At 32.1% G+C, this 23258-nt stretch overlaps 1 protein-coding gene across 3 annotated transcripts in view; it reads right to left on the reverse strand.

Moving 5' to 3' along the window:
• Positions 1 to 724: 724 nt before the first annotated feature.
• LOC143256424 (guanylate kinase-like) overlaps positions 725 to 23258 on the reverse strand; it is a 30933-nt gene continuing 8399 nt past the window's right edge. Inside the window, exons 3-8 of one of the 3 annotated variants that reach the window (XR_013031352.1) lie at positions 17052 to 17148; positions 15912 to 16050; positions 15391 to 15475; positions 11458 to 11543; positions 3683 to 4995; positions 725 to 3036 (exon numbers count right to left, since the gene is read on the reverse strand). Coding sequence is in view for 2 of the 3 variants with exons in the window: in XM_076513642.1 (XP_076369757.1) it covers positions 4960 to 4995; positions 11458 to 11543; positions 15391 to 15475; positions 15912 to 16050; positions 17052 to 17148 (443 nt within the window). In the remaining variant the exon portion in view is untranslated. Of the gene's footprint in view, positions 4996 to 11457; positions 11544 to 15390; positions 15476 to 15911; positions 16051 to 17051; positions 17149 to 23258 lie in introns of all 3 variants that reach the window. The other 2 variants (XM_076513643.1, XM_076513642.1) reach the window with 2 other exon arrangements.

Below are 23258 nucleotides of genomic sequence, written 5' to 3' on the forward strand. Positions count from 1 at the left end.
ACTGACTGAAGCAGTACAAATTAAGACACCAATTTATCTATCAGTTTATCAATACAGATTACTAGAAATTAAGTGATGTATTCCAGTTATATTATGAATAATATACATTTTATTTACTTAAATGAAATGCTTATGAGTTCTCTTGACAAGATAAATGTTTTGAAATAGATATATGGAGAGAGAGTAAAAAATTCTATATTAATGTGAATAAATTATCAATAATTAAAAATATTATACTTTGAATTAATGTATTTGATAGTTTCAATAATTATCAGATTTCTGTTATTTATCATGTCTGTGAATAAAATCAATCTAAATTTCATGATAACAAAAAATATTTTTGTCCTCTTGTTAAGAGGTTAGAACACTTTATAACTTCTTTAGTATAACCTGAGATTGAAAAGTAGATGTCACTTTCTAAGTTACAAATGTTGATATTTCTGTACAGTGGTCTTTAAACGTTAAATTACTTTTCTAACTTATAAAGGTATTCAAAATTTACATCACTCCAAACAAGGTTAATATTTTTATTTTACTCTAGGGTTTTCAAGGAATAGAGGCAACCCTGCCAATTTTGAAATATCAGGAGTTGATTCATCTAATTTTGCTGCTTTTAGATTATTTGAAATGAGTTAAATCTTTCTTTTTTTTTTTGGTACTTTTTAGGAATTAGAACAAATTTAACCAGTTCAATAAGATCTGAAACTGGTTCCTTGATTTTCACTTTTGGATTTTAATTCTTTGTTTCTCAAATTGTGGTATAATTAAATACAATAAATGTTATTGGTATTGATGGATAATATACTGGTGTGTTCTTATTGAATTATACAGTTGTCAAAAGTTGTGCTATTTTTGAAAGTAATGACTTCTGAAATAAGCATGAGACATAAACTACAAAAATTCATAACAATTAAAACTAAGTGGTCTAGATAGTTTTAAATATGTTATATTTGTTTAAATTATTTAATTCGTTATTATGAATAGTTTAAATAGAAATATACAAACTGTACAATCATTAGAATAATGTTTAGCTCTCAGCACCTTAAGGAAATGTTTTATTGAGAAGGTATCAGTTTTTAAACAACAATTTTGTTGATTGTAGTTATGATATTAAGCACTTATAATACAGACAAACAAATTCCTAACACTGAAGTGATAAATCCATTGCCAAACTAAAAGTTACATCTTATATGCACTTCTTTTCAAGTACACACATTTCTGAAATCACAAATCACTCATTTGTGAAATAAGTTCTTGATTTCAGTGTCAATAAGAGAAAATTAATAAAAGGAAAAAAAGCAGATCTACAGGTCGTCGCTTCAGACCTTGCCATTGAACATGTTCTCTCTTTTTGCTGTGGGGACATCATCATAATGTGATGGTTAATCCCACTATTCGTTGGTGAAAGAGCAGCCCAAGAGATGGCAATGTGTATTTTTCACTAGCTGCCTTGTCTCTAAAACAACCACAGTAACATCTTGCTGATGACCATCCATATGAAGTTGGACAGAATTGGTTATTTTGTCTGTTGTCCACACTTGAAATAAATGTTTTGATCATCTGTTGGAGAACAACATTTGGATGGATCCATCATTGGTACTGGATGTAACATAAACATCTTGGAATGGTTGGAGAAGTCCTGCCCACTCACTGGAACCGCTAGAGTCATTTTACAGCCCTTGATGTTGTTGGTCACTAGTTTACCCTAATGTACTCACTTCAGGAGGTAACAGTCACTGATGTGCTTGAACAATCCACATGCTTCACCCTTAAATATTAGGGAAGATCCATTTCATATTACTCACAGGAACCTGAGATGCTTGGAAACACTGATGGTAGAAGTAGTCAGCACTCTCAGATAAATGTTACATCCCTGTCCAAGGGCAGCTTTAATGGTGCGTAAAGAGGGTTTTGTAGAATGGCTAACAGTGCACTTCAAGACACGGAACAGATATGTATGTGGTGTCAAAACACAGTCATGCCTACAGACGTATCTGAGGTAGTTCAACAACAACATTTGAGAACAAAATGTTAGTAGTCATAAAATTTACCAAAACATGAAGTAGAGATGATATCAGTATATGTTGATATTGCTTTTCTTGACCCGGAGAAGTGACATAAATTTCTGAAACAGTGATAGCATACATTTGATGGTTTCTGGAGGAAGTGTCAAGTTCTGTCTTACACTAGAACAGTTTGAAGAAGTCATTATGTGAGCAGCACACAGTAACAAAAGAAATAGTTCATCTTTTGATGAGAAAGCTTTAGGTAAAGATGCAGGTTGTTGCTTGCTGTTTGAAATTTCAATCGATCAAGTAATGCGTACTAGGTCAATGTAAGGGCATACAAGTTTCTACTGACTTTACTGTGAATATGTCAACAACAGAGTCGCTGTGTTTGTGATTTTTGACATAGACTTACAGACAAATTTACATAAATCACCGACTTTCAAAGCTGTTAGTGTTTGCTTCAAATCAGTAACAAGGAAGGTTGAAATATTTCATAGTGAGTCATATATCTTTGTGACAAAAACTTAAATGTGAAATGCACAGACCAAGTCAAGATTTGATAAACATATGCAAGTTCCATGTAAAAAATCCAGAGACATTGTCTAAAATGCAGTCTTACATTCCATACCCAGGGTTTCCATGTCACAGTTCTAGTACAGGCATGAAAACTAAGGCCCAAGTTTTGTTGCTAATCTATCCTTGAAAGCAACTTTGAACCTAAATGTTACTCAATGAAGTCACTTCAATTATCACTGCTGTTACACAGCAAGATGGCATTCAAATCCACAACCCACATGTTGTGAGTCAAATATCTTCACCACCAGACAAAGCCACGACCATTATATTACTAACTGTAAGAGCTTATGTTTTAAATTACTTAGCCACCATGACCTCTTCTTATAGATACAGGTTGAGACTGAAAAAACCATCGGCAGTAGACAGGATCGTCCCCACCATCTTTCCTCGTGTAGAGCTGAGGACTGATTTCACCCTGCAGTGTACAGGTTCCACCCCTCTGAAGCCATCCCTTGTCATCACAAAAAAAACAAACTTAAAGGTATGTGTACAGTATAAAGCGATAAACAATAACTAGTATAATATAATAATTAAATAAATACAAGTTTTTGAAGAATGTAACTAGACATACACATTTCACATTCATGAGCGTGTTTTGCATTTGTGGCACCTGAAAGCCAGTGAAACCTTGACTTCCTAGTCTAGACAGTGGACAAATCTATCCCAAATAGAGTATATTCCAAGTTTAAAAGCTGGTAGATCATTCTGTAGATGTTTTTGTATCATTTTTACATATGAAAAAGTTTGAAGAATTTCATTATTCAAATTTAACATTTCAAGATAAATTGAAATAAGACATGTTGAACATGTTGAAGTTATCAAGTACATGTTATGTATTTAAAAACATTATAGACTTGTAAACAACCAAATATATAAATAAGACTATATCTTGAACATGTTGAAGTAATCAAGTACATGTTATGTATTAAAAACATTGTAGACTAGTAAACAACCAAATATAAACTCCATAACATATTTCTATAACTCATCATAATAAAATTAATATTAACACAGTACTTTGACATTGTCATATTAAATGTAAATCTCATAAAGCTTGTTGTTTTAATATATAATCTTATTTCTTCAGTATCACTCACAGTTCTGGAACTGTCCTCATCACTAGAACTTGTCAGATCTGTGTCAAAAGTAACTGTTCTAGGTTTGTTCAGAGTAGGTTCGTAATGGTATGGTGCTACTCAACACTGTTCAGAACACAAAGTCAAAACAGACTCTGTCTTTGTTTCTCCATATGCACTGGACCCGTTTCTTTACATTCAATGCACTGGCATTGGCGGTTTGTTTGGCAACTATTACGTCACAGTACTTTTCCTAGCACCAAACGTAAAAACTAAACGCTCGATTGCCGCCGAAAGGGCTCTTTCTGCACCAAGTTCTATGTTTCATTTATTAGCACATATTTTTTATAAAAAATGTGAACCTGCAAAATTAATCAGCATGAGTAGTTCTTTTGACTGCAAAGTTTTCTTTTTTCTGTAAAATTCACCTTTAACCACCTGGCCATGCCAGGTCCCAGAACCAGCAAAGTTATGATCATGTAATGAAAAAGAAAAACACATCATAAATGATTCAGTTTATTACCTCCAAAATAATACAAGAACCCAACGTACATATTTAAAACATTATAGCCTTGAAATAGTTCGTTACTGATGATTATTGGATTGGAAGAAACAGTGATTTAAATAAATAATATCACAATATTAATGACTAGTTACAATTATTAATCGTATGTTTTAAGATAAAAAATCTAAAGTAAATAAAATGAATAACACAAACATGTGAACAGTGTCTGTTCAACCACATAACTGCTTTTGTCAAAAAAACTAAAAATACATGGTCCATTTTTCAGGAGCTATAATTAATAACATATTAAAAATATCTGTACAAATTTCAACACCACATCTAATGGGAAAAGTTATTTCTACAAACAATTATTTCTACATATTGCACAAAGATAAATTATTGTTTTGTTTCATTTCCAACAACAGAAGTTTATAAAATGTTCACAACATGCCAATAAAATAAACATATACTGGTTTAATTTTGTAAACTGTGAAACAGTTACTGTAGTGTGTAAATATATATTTAAGGAAACGTCTGTCTGGCCAAATATAATTTAAATCACACTGAAAATTAACTTTTAAATTAAGTTCACAAGGATATAATCAAATCTAAAAATATAAAGTAGAAATTCTCGGTTGAACAAATACCTCAAGATTTACTAAAAAAATACAATAAAAGATTAATCCAGATTAATAAATAACACAGTTACAACGTGACTACATCTGAAGTTAACTACTACATCCACTGCTTTCACCAAAATATCCAATGTTACCGACTTTGTACGAGATATCTTTCATTTATTTCTTATTCTTTTCAGTTCCTCAATGTCCTACAGTAAAGAAAATCGTATATCAGATAAATACATCAGTACACGTCATTCAAAACTATATTTAACATTATTATACACGTTTTTCCCTCAGCCACTGTTCAACAAGTCCTAATCATAAGTACTGAACAATGCCATCTAGTGATAGAGATTCATATAAAACTTTAGAAGTTGATTAAAATAACCTGTTATAAAAAATAGTTGTTTATTTAATTTATCAGAACTGAACTCATATTCTGGTAGGGGATCCAAGTTCAAACCTTATTCACTTTCTATATTGTTCTCAAATTCCAGCAAGTAATATTTATACTAATGAGAGAATCCAACTTTTATCACAGTAAAAACAAACAAAACTAAAAATTGTCCATTAAAAACCCAAAACCTTCTCACACGTTAGTGACATAGTTTTTGGTTCTGTACTGTACCTAGTTCTACTGTATAGTTCCAGGTTAACATTAATTTATCACTACCATAAACAAAACTGTACAGAACCTAGTTCTACTGTATAGCATCAGGTGAACGTTGATTTACCATTACTACCTACAAAACTACACAGAACCTAGTTCTACTGTATAGCATCAGGTGAACGTTGATTTACCATTACTACCTACAAAACTACACAGTACCTAGTTCTACTGTATAGCATCAGGTGAACGTTGATTTACCATTACGATATACAAAACTACACTGTACCTAGTTCTACTGTATAGCATCAGGTGAACGTTGATTTGCCATTACTACATACAAAACTACACTGTACCTAGTTCTACTGTATAGCATCAGGTGAACGTTGATTTACCATTACTACATACAAAACTACACTGTACCTAGTTCTGCTATATAGCATCAGGTGAACGTTGATTTACCATTACTACCTACAAAACTACACAGAACCTAGTTCTACTGTATAGCATCAGGTGAACGTTGATTTACCATTACTACCTACAAAACTACACAGTACCTAGTTCTACTGTATAGCATCAGGTGAACGTTGATTTACCATTACTACCTACAAAACTACACAGTACCTAGTTCTACTGTATAGCATCAGGTGAACGTTGATTTACCATTACTACATACAAAACTACACTGTACCTAGTTCTACTGTATAGCATCAGGTGAACGTTGATTTACCATTATTACCTACAAAAGTACACTGTACCTATTTCTACTGTATAGCATCAGGTGAACGTTGATTTACCATTACGATATACAAAACTACACTGTACCTAGTTCTACTGTATAGCATCAGGTGAACGTTGATTTGCCATTACTACATACAAAACTACACTGTACCTAGTTCTACTGTATAGCATCAGGTGAACGTTGATTTACCATTACTACATACAAAACTACACTGTACCTAGTTCTGCTATATAGCATCAGGTGAACGTTGATTTACCATTACTACCTACAAAACTACACAGAACCTAGTTCTACTGTATAGCATCAGGTGAACGTTGATTTACCATTACTACCTACAAAACTACACAGTACCTAGTTCTACTGTATAGCATCAGGTGAACGTTGATTTACCATTACTACATACAAAACTACACTGTACCTAGTTCTACTGTATAGCATCAGGTGAACGTTGATTTACCATTACTACATACAAAACTACACTGTACCTAGTTCTACTGTATAGCATCAGGTGAACGTTGATTTACCATTATTACCTACAAAAGTACACTGTACCTATTTCTACTGTATAGCATCAGGTGAACGTTGATTTACCATTACTACATACAAAACTACACTGTACCTAGTTCTACTGTATAGCATCAGGTGAACGTTGATTTACCATTACTACATACAAAACTACACTGTACCTAGTTCTACTGTATAGCATCAGGTGAACGCTGATTTACCATTACTACATACAAAACTACACTGTACCTAGTTCTACTGTATAGCATCAGGTGAACGTTGATTTACCATTATTACCTACAAAAGTACACTGTACCTATTTCTACTGTATAGCATCAGGTGAACGTTGATTTACCATTACGATATACAAAACTACACTGTACCTAGTTCTACTGTATAGCATCAGGTGAACGTTGATTTACCATTACTACCTACAAAACTACACAGTACCTAGTTCTACTGTATAGCATCAGGTGAACGTTGATTTACCATTACTACATACAAAACTACACTGTACCTAGTTCTACTGTATAGCATCAGGTGAACGTTGATTTACCATTACTACATACAAAACTACACTGTACCTAGTTCTACTGTATAGCATCAGGTGAACGTTGATTTGCCATTACTACATACAAAACTACACTGTACCTAGTTCTGCTGTATAGCATTAGGTGAATGTTGATTTACCATTACTACCTACAAAACTACACAGTACCTAGTTCTACTGTATAGCATCAGGTGAACGTTGATTTACCATTACTACATACAAAACTACACTGTACCTAGTTCTACTGTATAGCATCAGGTGAACGTTGATTTACCATTATTACCTACAAAAGTACACTGTACCTATTTCTACTGTATAGCATCAGGTGAACGTTGATTTACCATTACTACATACAAAACTACACTGTACCTAGTTCTACTGTATAGCATCAGTTGAACGTTGATTTACCATTACTACATACAAAACTACACTGTACCTAGTTCTACTGTATAGCATCAGGTGAACGTTGATTTACCATTACTACATACAAAACTACACTGTACCTAGTTCTACTGTATAGCATCAGGTGAACGTTGATTTACCATTACTACATACAAAACTACACTGTACCTAGTTCTACTGTATAGCATCAGGTGAACGTTTATTTACCATTACGATATACAAAACTACACTGTACCTAGTTCTACTGTATAGCATTAGGCGAACGTTGATTTACCATTACTACATACAAAACTACACTGTACCTAGTTCTACTGTATAGCATCAGGTGAACGTTGATTTACCATTACTACATACAAAACTACACTGTACCTAGTTCTACTGTATAGCATCAGGTGAACGTTGATTTACCATTACTACATACAAAACTACACTGTACCTAGTTCTACTGTATAGCATCAGGTGAACGTTGATTTGCCATTACTACATACAAAACTACACTGTACCTAGTTCTGCTGTATAGCATTAGGTGAATGTTGATTTACCATTACTATATACAAAACTACACTGTACCTAGTTCTACTGTATAGCATCAGGTGAACGTTGATTTACCATTACTACATACAAAACTACACTGTACCTAGTTCTACTGTATAGCATCAGGTGAACGTTGATTTGCCATTACTACATACAAAACTACACTGTACCTAGTTCTGCTGTATAGCATTAGGTGAATGTTGATTTACCATTACGATATACAAAACTACACTGTACCTAGTTCTACTGTATAGCATCAGGTGAACGTTGATTTACCATTACTACATACAAAACTACACTGTACCTAGTTCTACTGTATAGCATCAGGTGAACGTTGATTTACCATTACTACATACAAAACTACACTGTACCTAGTTCTACTGTATAGCATCAGGTGAACGTTGATTTACCATTACTACATACAAAACTACACTGTACCTATTTCTACTGTATAGCATCAGGTGAACGTTGATTTACCATTACTACATACAAAACTACACTGTACCTAGTTCTACTGTATAGCATCAGGTGAACGTTGATTTACCATTACGACATACAAAACTACACTGTACCTAGTTCTACTGTATAGCATCAGGTGAACGTTGATTTACCATTATTACCTACAAAAGTACACTGTACCTAGTTCTACTGTATAGCATCAGGTGAACGTTGATTTACCATTACTACATACAAAACTACAGCATACTAGTTCTACTCTATAGCATTAGGCGAACGTTGATTTACCATTACTACATACAAAACTACACTGTACCTAGTTCTACTGTATAGCATCAGGTGAACGTTGATTTACCATTACGATATACAAAACTACACTGTACCTAGTTCTACTGTATAGCATCAGGTGAATGTTGATTTACCATTACGATATACAAAACTACACTGTACCTAGTTCTACTGTATAGCATCAGGTGAACGTTGATTTACCATTACTACATACAAAACTACACTGTACCTAGTTCTACTGTATAGCATCAGGCGAACGTTGATTTACCATTACTACATACAAAACTACACTGTACCTAGTTCTACTGTATAGCATCAGGTGAACGTTGATTTGCCATTACTACATACAAAACTACACTGTACCTAGTTCTGCTGTATAGCATTAGGTGAATGTTGATTTACCATTACGATATACAAAACTACACTGTACCTAGTTCTACTGTATAGCATCAGGTGAACGTTGATTTACCATTACTACATACAAAACTACACTGTACCTAGTTCTACTGTATAGCATCAGGTGAACGTTGATTTGCCATTACTACATACAAAACTACACTGTACCTAGTTCTGCTGTATAGCATTAGGTGAATGTTGATTTACCATTACGATATACAAAACTACACTGTACCTAGTTCTACTGTATAGCATCAGGTGAACGTTGATTTACCATTACTACATACAAAACTACACTGTACCTAGTTCTACTGTGTAGCATCAGGCGAACGTTGATTTACCATTACTACATACAAAACTACACTGTACCTAGTTCTACTGTATAGCATCAGGTGAACGTTGATTTACCATTACTACATACAAAACTACACTGTACCTATTTCTACTGTATAGCATCAGGTGAACGTTGATTTACCATTACTACATACAAAACTACACTGTACCTAGTTCTACTGTATAGCATCAGGTGAACGTTTATTTACCATTACGATATACAAAACTACACTGTACCTAGTTCTACTGTATAGCATCAGGTGAACGTTGATTTACCATTATTACCTACAAAAGTACACTGTACCTAGTTCTACTGTATAGCATCAGGTGAACGTTGATTTACCATTACTACATACAAAACTACAGCATACTAGTTCTACTCTATAGCATTAGGCGAACGTTGATTTACCATTACTACATACAAAACTACACTGTACCTAGTTCTACTGTATAGCATCAGGTGAACGTTGATTTACCATTACGATATACAAAACTACACTGTACCTAGTTCTACTGTATAGCATCAGGTGAATGTTGATTTACCATTACGATATACAAAACTACACTGTACCTAGTTCTACTGTATAGCATCAGGTGAACGTTGATTTACCATTACTACATACAAAACTACACTGTACCTAGTTCTACTGTATAGCATCAGGTGAACGTTGATTTACCATTACTACATACAAAACTACACTGTACCTAGTTCTACTGTATAGCATCAGGTGAACGTTGATTTGCCATTACTACATACAAAACTACACTGTACCTAGTTCTACTGTATAGCATCAGGTGAACGTTGATTTACCATTACTACATACAAAACTACACTGTACCTAGTTCTACTGTATAGTTCCAGGTTAACATTAATTTATCACTACCATAAACAAAACTGTACAGAACCTAGTTCTACTGTATAGCATCAGGTGAACGTTGATTTACCATTACTACCTACAAAACTACACAGTACCTAGTTCTGCTGTATAGCATTAGGTGAACGTTGATTTACCATTACTACCTACAAAACTACACAGAACCTAGTTCTACTGTATAGCATCAGGTGAACGTTGATTTACCATTACTACCTACAAAACTACACAGTACCTAGTTCTACTGTATAGCATCAGGTGAACGTTGATTTACCATTACGATATACAAAACTACACTGTACCTAGTTCTACTGTATAGCATCAGGTGAACGTTTATTTACCATTACTACATACAAAACTACACTGTACCTAGTTCTACTATACAGGATCAGGTGAACGTTGATTTGCCATTACTACATACAAAACTACACTGTACCTAGTTCTACTGTATAGCATCAGGTGAACGTTGATTTACCATTACTACATACAAAACTACACTGTACCTAGTTCTACTGTATAGCATCAGGTGAACGTTGATTTACCATTACTACATACAAAACTACACTGTACCTAGTTCTACTGTATAGCATCAGGTGAACGTTGATTTGCCATTACTACATACAAAACTACACTGTACCTAGTTCTACTGTATAGCATCAGGTGAACGTTGATTTACCATTACGATATACAAAACTACACTGTACCTAGTTCTACTGTATAGCATCAGGTGAACGTTGATTTACCATTATTACCTACAAAAGTACACTGTACCTAGTTCTACTGTATAGCATCAGGTGAACGTTGATTTACCATTACTACATACAAAACTACACTGTACCTAGTTCTACTGTATAGCATCAGGTGAACGTTGATTTACCATTACTACATACAAAACTACAGCATACTAGTTCTACGTTTGTGACAAAAGTAGAAGGAAAACATTCCCCCTCATAAACAATAGACATTTCCAAGAGGATTTCGTACCTTGATTAGGAATTCTCTTAAGTACTTGTATGTATTCTTTACACTATCATTGACTAAAACTAGGTGAAAATTTTCTGGTGTTTCACCTGCACAGAATAAAAGAAACAATTATGTAAACAACAATAGTAGCACACACATCTGCATAACAGATTACATGTTAAGATTTTCTGTTAGGACAGTTAATAAAGCATCATCACAATACCAGTTCATAGATCTTCGGTCTAGATTTCAGTCATTTTTCAAAATTAATCTAAACCATTTCTTCTAGGTAATTAGTTTCAACTACATCTAAGTACAAAATACAAGAAATAAAAACATCAAACTAGTTAAGAAATTTTTCACTGAATTTTACTGTCTTAGCTGCAATTCTTACATGTTCATTAACAATCATTTACTGGTTTACTTCATCATCAAATATTATGGAACTGGTTTTGTTTCACACAGAGAAAATGAAGTTAAGCACTAATTTCTTAAAAATGTGTTTCACACAAGACATGTTAGAAATTCTCAAATAATATCAGGTCTTATATCAATACTTAACAACCAGTCTGTATGTAACATAATACAGGGTACTGGGTAGGCTACAGAGAGCTAATACAGGGTACTGGGTGGGCTTCAGAGAGCTAATACAGGGTAATGGGTGGGCTCCAGAGAGCTTTAAAGTTTCTGATATTCAAATGTGAATCACATTAAACAAACTGAAATAAAGGACTTGATCTGTTAGCCTAAAAGTATATTTTTCTGCCACAAGAACTTACATCTCAGTGTTTTTGGCCCTGAAGCTAGAGAGTTTAAAAGTCTCACTGGACTGTGTTTGTCTGGTACAAAATAGCAAAAGTATTCCTGTTCTGGCATGTGTTACTTTTAGCCATCTCTACTGACACATAAACCACAGTGGAAACAGCTTTACAGAGCTGAGAAACCAGATCTTGTATTTAGCAAAACATTCACCCACACCTGTGTTTTGTGTAAGGTTTTTAATTGAGATTTAGGTTTTTAATCCATCATACCCTACAAACTAGTACAAATTGAGCCATGCTGATGGACAATCAATTTGGATTCAACATATTCATAAGAAATATAAATTTTATTTCAAAATATGGAAAAAAAAACAAAAAAAAACTTTAAGCATCAGAAAACTCTGTGTGCAAATTAATCCATTAAATGTGTCTTCTAACTCAGACGCTATGTTAAAATGTTGAGAGAAAAGTCAGTTACTATTTCATAGGAGATAAGCAATGAAAAGTTAAATCTTTTTTCAATAAACATTTACTAATCAAATATTTTCAAAAGTTTCAAACTGGCATTACTTAAAGTCTTATTTTAAGGGAAATAACATGAACTTGTTAAAGTAAAAAAAAGCACCAGACCAGGGGCTGACCAATAACAGACAAATCAACTTGAGAAAGACAAGAAATGTTTGTCAATACTTAATTACAGGAAAAACCATCATTTAAAAAATGTTTTTTTTCCTATAATTAAGTTCAAGTTTTTTGAGAAGAAATAACTTTAAAAAAGTCAGTGGGCTTAGAAATATATTCAATATTCTCACAATTATGGAAAACAACTTGTAAGCATGAAAAATAACCATAAGATGTGGAAAATGAATCTTAAAAAGCTAGAATAATTCTAAACTTGAGGTTGAGATAATTTTGTAGAAAAATTCCAGTAAAATTCATTAAATTAAACTTGTTCTAATACTTCGTATATAGTCTCTTTAAAGACCAAATAAATGTCATCAAATGACTTGGTTAATTGTTCTTTGACCAATGGAGTAAGTTTTGTTATTGAGGTTTTTTTAAAGAATGGATAGATATAGGTTATGTTTTCAGATACAATGATTACCATAGAGGTAAGAATACAATTGTACCCCCACCCCCCATCAACAGAAAATGTCAACTGAACTTCTGACTTGACTGAGTTCAAGAAAAGAAACCAAACACAGTGTCAAACAAGGTGGTGAAAATTAACATCTGTTCACTTGGAAAACAAACAGCACTTTATGCTTGTATTGAGACATCGTATCTAGAAAGAATTCTGGAAAAAGGTTAAAATCCTACACGAACAGTTTAACCCCATTAAACCTGATAATGCTACCAAAAGAAAAATACATAAAACCTGAACTAGGTCTCCAATAATGGCATTTATAAACATAAGCCTAATAAATGTTACCAGAAGAAGTTGATATAAGATCAAAACTAGGTCTCCAGTACTGGTATTTATAAACATAAACCTAATAAATGTTACAAGAAGAAGCTGATATAAGATCAAAACTAAGTCTCCAATAATGGCATTTAAAAACATAAACCTAATAAATGTTACCAGAAGAATCTGATATAAGATCAAAACTAAGTCTCCAATAATGCCATTCATAAACATAAGCCTAATAAATGTTACCAGAAGAAGCTGATATAAGATCAAAACTAAGTCTCCAATAATGGCATTTATAAACATAAACCTAATAAATGTTACCAGAAGAAGCTGATATAAGATCAAAACTAAGTCTCCAATAATGGCATTTATAAACATAAGCCTAATAAATGTTACTGGGAGAAGCTGATATAAGATCAAAACTAAGTCTCCAATAATGGCATTTATAAATATAAACCTAATAAATGTTACCAGAAGAAGCTGATATAGGATCAAAACTAGGTCTTCAAAAATGGCATTTATAAACATAAACCTAATAAATGTTACCAGAAGAAGCTGATATAAGATCAAAACTAAGTCTCCAATAATGGCATTTATAAACATAAGCCTAATAAATGTTACCAGAAGAAGCTGATATAAGATCAAAACTAGGTCTCCAATAATGGCATTTATAAACATAAACCTAATAAATGTTACCAGAAGAAGCTGATATAAGATCAAAACTAGGTCTCCAATAATGGCATTTATAAACAGAAGCCTAATAAATGTTACCAGAAGAAGCTGATATAGGATCAAAACTAGGTCTTCAAAAATGACATTTATAAACATAAACCTAATAAATGTTACCAGAAGAAGCTGATATAAGATCAAAACTAGGTATCCAATAATGGCATTTATAAACATAAGCCTAATAAATGTTACCAGAAGAAGCTGATATAAGATCAAAACTAGGTCTCCAATAATGGCATTTATAAACATAAACCTAATAAATGTTACCAGAAGAAGCTGATATAGGATCAAAACTAAGTCTCCAATAATGGCATTTATAAACATAAGCCTAATAAATGGTACCAGAAGAAGCTGATATAAGATCAAAACTAAGTCTCCAATAATGGCATTTATAAACATAAACCTAATAAATGTTACCAGAAGAAGCTGATATAAGATCAAAACTAGGTCTCCAATTATGGCATTTATAAACAGAATCCTAATAAATGTTACCAGAAGAAGCTGATATAGGATCAAAACTAGGTCTTCAAAAATGGCATTTATAAACATAAACCTAATAAATGTTACCAGAAGAAGCTGATATAAGATCAAAACTAGGTCTCCAATAATGGCATTTATAAACACAAGCCTAATAAATGTTACCAGAAGAAGCTGATATAAGATAAAAACTAGGTATTCAAAAAAAACCAAGAAGGACCCAAACCTTGACCATATTTAGCTAGTACAAAAATTAAAGTCAGTATTGAAGAAGGCAAGTTTCCTGTATGTTTGAAAAGTACATACACATGAAAAAATGTTTGAACATTGAAACAAACAGTTTATCTTTATAAAGTAGAACAGAATAAAGTATTTTTTTCCTATAATAATTTCCAGTATTTTCCAAAACAACACGAGTTTTACAAAATTATATCATATTAAAAATCAGTATTGTTTAATTACAGTAACAACGGAGTGAATAGCTCTTACCTCGCCAGATTTATAAGAGAGAAAATTAATTATTCTAAGAAATGTTTAACAATATTAACATCAAATAACGAACAAGAAAATTTCTACCATATTTTATTTCTTCTTTGGCTTTAGCCAATCTTCTCTGAATACTTTCTTCTGTCTCAGTTCCTCGACCACGTAACCTTTCTTCCTGTGGAAGAAAATTCTTACTGTTGTTTATACAGAAACAGCAATCATTTCACATTAAAATAAATCAGAAAACTTTAAAAATAAAGGTCTAATACAAGTGATTTTAAGCATACTATGACACAATGAAAGTATTACTATACAAATGCTATCTGCTACATAAAATGATGAAGTTTAAATTAGTGATGGCCAAGTTTGGATTTAGTTTTACTTCTAATGAAATATTCATCGAGTGTGATCTAATGGAGTTTACAACAGATGTACAAATTTTGTTATAAAATCCACAAACAAATAATAAATTGTTGTTTTAAGATATATTTCAAATGTACCACTTCAAAATTGTGAAATAAAAAATATTTGTTCAAATTATTTTCAATGAAGAGCCAGACACACACACACACACATATATAAACATAAGCTTGTTATGTTTCTATACCTACCAAGACCGATAAGCTGGGTGGTTTGATAAACACATAACGTGGATTAAGATCTGTCTTCTTTATATTTTTTACACCTTCAATTTCGATATCTAGGATGCAGATCCGATCCTGAGCTTGTATGTTCTTTACTGCCTTTTTACTGTAAAAATATAAAAAAACATATTGATTTATTCTTCTAATTAGTGTTCCTAACTCCATCTGAATCTTTCCATGCACAATACCAGATAGTACAAAACTACAAACTATGTTAAAAAATCTAACAATTAGTTTTAAACAATGAACTTATAAAGGAATAAAAGTAAAACCTGTATGACAACAGAGCAATAAACCACATATAAACACTCAAAATCGAGATTTAACACGTTTGAAGTTTCCTTTACTCAACATAAGCATCATAAATACAGATATATCCAAAGTTGGAGTTGTTTGGACTTTGTTTCACACTTATAGTCAGCATCACAAACATGGATATAACCTTGTCATTGATAGTTATCAAAGCTTTTATTCACTTTCGCTTTGAATTTCTTTTTATAAACTATTAAAAGTTCAAAGATTTAATCTAGCAGAAATAATGGAAAATGTTGAACATGCTCAAATTACTCCTAAAGACAACATTTCAGATTTGTCTATAAATTAATTTTAATATGTGACTGAGATTCTGTCATTCATGAACAATCTTAGCACAGTCATCACACACTATTAAACCTATTAACAATAAAATACAGGTGAACACACAGACTAGAAACTATGACGGCCACAATTTTACCATAAGTATTTGTTCACAGTTAGTTAGTTAAAAGAAAAGCTGAAATAGAAACATGTTAAAAGATGTGGATAAAGCAAATACTATTGTAACATGGTCTTCACGATGAAGGGTGTCTGCTTGAAATGTTGCACAAAATGAGCTAGAAAAAATTATCCAAGTTGTTCTTTTCACATCTTATGAAACAGCACTCACTCAAGAAATCTCTTTATAACAAGCAAGTAAAACATGTGGAATTCATATTTCAAATACTTCAAAACTTTTCAAGGGCAGATTTACCTATAACAGTAGTTTGGGTACAATTATTTTATTCTCTTTTGACAGGAAGACATAACTGCTAAAGTTATGTGACTTAAAATCTAATAGTAATATCCAACCTTGTTCCATACATGTTTCCTGAGAACTCCACAAACTCTATAAACTCTCCATTATTGACAGCTTCTTCCATTTCTTTTCTGTCCACAAAATAGTAATCTGAATGAGAGACATAAATTTATGAGATAAGGAGACTCATAAATTAAAATAAGCACATTGTTCAGGAATAGTTTCTTCTGCTAAGGTATAGAAAAAAAAAGATTGAAAGTAGAGAGAAATCACACAGTGCACATGTACTAATTACACAATAGACATGCATTAAATACACAATAGACATGCACTAATTACACAATAGACATGTACTAATTACACAACAAACATGTACTAATTACACAATAGACATGTACTAATTACACAGTACACATGTACTAATTACACAATAGACATGTACTAAATACACAATAGACATGTACTAATTACACAGCACACGTACTAATTACACAACAAACATGCACTAATTACACAGTACACATGTACTAATTACACAGTACACATGTACTAATTACACAATAGACATGTACTAATTACACAGTACACATGTACTAATTACACAGTACACATGTACTAAATACACAATAGACATGTACTAATTACACAGCACACGTACTAATTACACAACAAACATGTAATTAGTTACACAGCACACATGTACTAATTACACAATAGACATGTACTAATTACACAAACAAACATGTACCAATTACACACAATAGACATCTACTAATTACACAGTACACATGTACTAATTACACAGCACACATGTACTAAATACAATAATAGACATGTACCATTAATTACAATGCACAACGCATTAATTACACAACAAACATGTACTAGTTACACAGTACACATGTACTAATTACACAATAGACATGTACTAATTACACAACAAACATGTACTAATTACACAATAGACATCTACTAATTACACAGTAGACATCTACTAATTACACAGTACACATGTACTAATTACACAGTACACATGTACTAATTACACAATAGACATGTACTAATTACACAATAGACATGTACTAATTACACAGTACACATGTACTAAATACACAATAGACATGTACTAATTACACAGCACACGTACTAATTACACAACAAACATGCACTAATTACACAACAAACATGTACCAATTACACAGTACACATGTACTAATTACAACAAACATGTACCAATTACACAATAGACATGTACTAATTACACAATAGACATGCACTAATTACACAATAGACATGCACTAATTACACAATAGACATGTACTAATTACACAACAAACCTGTACTAATTACACAGTACACATGTACTAATTACACAATAGACAAGTACTAATTACATAATAGACGTACTAATTGCACAGTACACATGTACTAATTACATAATAGACACATACTAATTACACAGTACACATGTACTAATTACATAATAGACACGTACTAATTACACAGTACACATGTACTAATTACACAATAGACACGTACTAATTACACAGTACACATGTACTAATTACACAATAGACATGTACTAATTACACAGTACACATGTACTAATTACACAACAAACATGTACTAATTACACAACAAACATGTACTAATTACATTAACAGCACACATGTACTAATTCACAATAACAAACATGTAATTAATTACATAACACACATGTACTAATTACACAATACACATGTACTAAATACACAATAGACATGTACTAATTACACAGCACACGTACTAATTACACAACAAACATGCACAAATTACACAGTACACATGTACTAATTACACAAAAAACACGTACCAATTACACAATAGACATGCACTAATTACACAATAGACATGCACTAATTACACAATAGACATGCACTAATTACACAACAAACATGTACTAATTACACAGTACACTTGTACTAATTACACAATAGACATGTACTAATTACACAGTACACATGTACTAATTACACAATAGACAAGTACTAATTACATAATAGACGCATTCAATTGCACAATACAGTACAACATGTACTAATTACATAATAGACACGTACTAATTACATAATAGACACGTACTAATTACACAGTACACATGTACTAATTACACAATAGACATGTACTAATTACACAATAGACATGTACTAATTACACAACAAACATGCACTAATTACACAATAGACATGTACTAATTACACAGTACACATGTACTAATTACACAATAGACATGTACTTAATTACACAGCACACATGTACTAAATACACAACAATAGACATGTACCAATTACACAGCACACGTACTAATTACACAACAAACATGCACTAATTACACAACAAACATGCACTAATTACACAGTACACATGTACTAATTACACAACAAACATGTACCAATTACACAGTACACATGTACTAATTACACAACAAACATGTACCAATTGCACAATAGATGTACTAATTCACACAGCAATACACATACTAATTACACAGTACACATGTACTAAATACACAATAGACATGTACTAATTACACAACAAACATGCACTAATTACACAGTACACATGTACTAATTACACAATACACATGTACTAATTACACAATAGACATCTACTAATTGCACAGCACACATGTACTAATTGCACAGCAAATACACATGTACTAATTATACAGTACACTTGTAATTAATTGGCAAATAGCACACATGTACTTAATTGCACAGCACACATGTACCAATTACACAATAGACAAGCACTAATTACATAATAGACTTATTCAATTGTACATTACAGTACAATACATGTACTAATTACATAATAGACACGCAACTACTAATTACACAGCACACATGTATTAATTACACAGCACACACGCGCATTCAATTCACACACCAGACATGTACTAATTACACAGCACACATGTACTAATTACACAAATGCAACACGCATTAATTACACAAACAAACATGTAATTAATTACACAATAGACATGTACTACTGCATTACACACACACACATGTACCAATTCACACAATAGACATGTAAATTAATTACACAGCACACATGTACCAAACATTACACAATAGACATGTACCAATTACACAACAAACATGTACTAATTACAACAACAAACATGTAAACTAATTACACAATAGACATGTACTAATTACACAGCACACATGTACTAATTACACAATAGACACAAAATTACATTCATATACAATAGACATGTACTAATTACACAGCACACATGTACTAAATACACAATAGACATGTACTAATTACACAGCACAATTATCTACACACACACAACAAACATGCACTAATTACACAGTACACATGTACTAATTTACACAACAAACATGTAACCAATTACACAGTACATGTACTAATTACACAACAAACATGTACTAATTACACAAACAAACAAACATGTACCAATTGCACAATAGACGCTATTCAATTACACACAGTACACATGTACTAATTACACAGCACACATGTACTAAATACACAGTACACACACATGTACTAATTACACAGCACACGCATTCAATTACACAACAAACATGCACTAATTACACAGTACACATGTACTACTTAATAACAATACACATGTACTAATTACACAATAGACATGTACTTAATTGCACAGCAAAATACATGTACCAATTATACAGTACACTTGTACTCAATTGCACAGCACACATGTACTAATTGCAACAGCACAATATGTACCAATTACACAATAGACAAGTACCAATTACATAATAGACGCATTACTGCACAACAGCAATACATGTACCAATTACATTAATAGACACGTACTAATTACACAGTACAATATATGTACCAATTACACAATAGACACGCACTAATTACACAGTACACATGTATTAATTACACAGCACAACACAACGCACTAATTATTAACACACCAGACATGTACCAAATACACAATAGACATGTAATTAATTTCACACAGTACACATGTACTACCTCACACAATAACAGACATGTACTAATTCACACAGTACACATGTACTAAATACTAACAATAGACATGTACTAATTACACAGCACACGCATTAATACTAACACAATAGACATGTACCAATTACACAGCACACGTACTAATTACACAACAAACATGTAATTAATTACATAAATAGACATGTACTAATTACACAGTACACATGTACTAATTACACAATAGACATGTACTTAATTACAACAACAAACATGTACTAATTACACAAACAAACATGTACCAATTACACAATAGACATGTACTAATTACACAGCACACATGTACCAATTACACAATAGACATGTACTAATTACACAGCACACACATGTACGTATTAATTACAATAATAGACATGTACCAATCACACAGCACACGTACCAATTACACAACAAACATGCACTAATTACACAGCACACATGTACTAATTACACAACAAACAACATAAAAAATTAATTACACAATAGACATGTACTAATTACACAATAGACATGCAATCTAATTACACAATAGACATGCACTACTTACACAATAGAGACATGTACCAATTACAAACAAACATGTACTTAATTACAATAATAGACAAGTACCAATTACATAATAGACGTACTAATTGCACAGTACACACGCACTAATTACATAATAGACACACGCATTAATTACACAGTACACGTGTACCAATTACATAATAGACACGCATTAATTAACACACACATGTACCAATTACACACAATAGACACGTACCAATTACAATAATAGACACGCACTAACTACACAGCACACATGTACCAATTACACACACAAACATGTACCAATTACACAACAAACATGTACTAATTACACAGTACACATGTACTAATTACACAATAGACATGTACTAATTACACAATAGACATGTACTAATTACACAGTACACATGTACTAAATACACAATAGACATGTACTAATTACACAATAGACATGTACTAATTACACAATAGACATGTACTAATTACACAGTACACATGTACTAAATACACAATAGACATGTACTAATTACACAGCACACGTACTAATTACACAACAAACATGCACTAATTACACAGTACACATGTACTAATTACACAACAAACATGTACCAATTACACAGTACACATGTACTAATTACACAACAAACATGTACCAATTACACAATAGACATGTACTAATTACACACTAGACATGTACTAATTACACACTAGACATGTACTGATTACACAATAGACATGTACTAATTACACAGTACACATGTATTAATTACACAATAGACACGTACTAATTACACAACAGACATGTACTGATTACACAATAGACATGTACTAATTACACAGTACACATGTACTAATTACACAACAGACATGTACTAATTACATAATAGACATGTACTAATTACACAGTACACATGTACTAATTACACAGTACACACGTACTAATTACACAACAGACATGTACTAATTACACAACAGACATGTACTGATTACACAATAGACATGTACTAATTACACAATAGACATGTACTAATTACACAATAGACATGTACTAAATACACAGTACACATGTACTAAATACACAGTACACATGTACTAATTGCACAGTACACATGTACTAATTGCACAGTACACATGTATTAATTACACAGTACACATGTATTAATTACACAGTACACATGTACTAATTACACAATAGACATGTAATAATTACACAATAGACATGTACTAAATTTCAACTCCTGCACATTGTACTAAAAGAAACAATGTCACTTGAAGATAAAAAATATTTTCATATTGTTTGGGTCCAGTTTTTATATGGACTAGTCCAAGTTAACCACTGAAGATGTTGTTATAATCCTGTAATAAATGTTCTTTCTTGTATCTAGTTCTTCACAGTAAGTGTTTATTGTCAGAGTGATTTCAATTAATTTTACTATAATTCATTTAGTTTTCTATGTTTAGTTTGACACTTAATAAGTTATCTATGATTTCTGATTTGCTAATAGATCACATTGTCTAACTTACTGTTACTTTTGTTATACTGTTACCTCATAAAAACAACCTTTTGTACACTTCTTATTGCACATTTTATACATAACAAATACAGCATCAGTACATCAGTATTGCATTTGAAAATACATCCTTTATAATAATACAATCATTTTAAAATTCTCTCACTATGAATGATC

This window comes from Tachypleus tridentatus, chromosome 7 (genome assembly GCF_004210375.1).
Source record: "Tachypleus tridentatus isolate NWPU-2018 chromosome 7, ASM421037v1, whole genome shotgun sequence".
Lineage (NCBI taxonomy): Eukaryota > Metazoa > Arthropoda > Merostomata > Xiphosura > Limulidae > Tachypleus > Tachypleus tridentatus.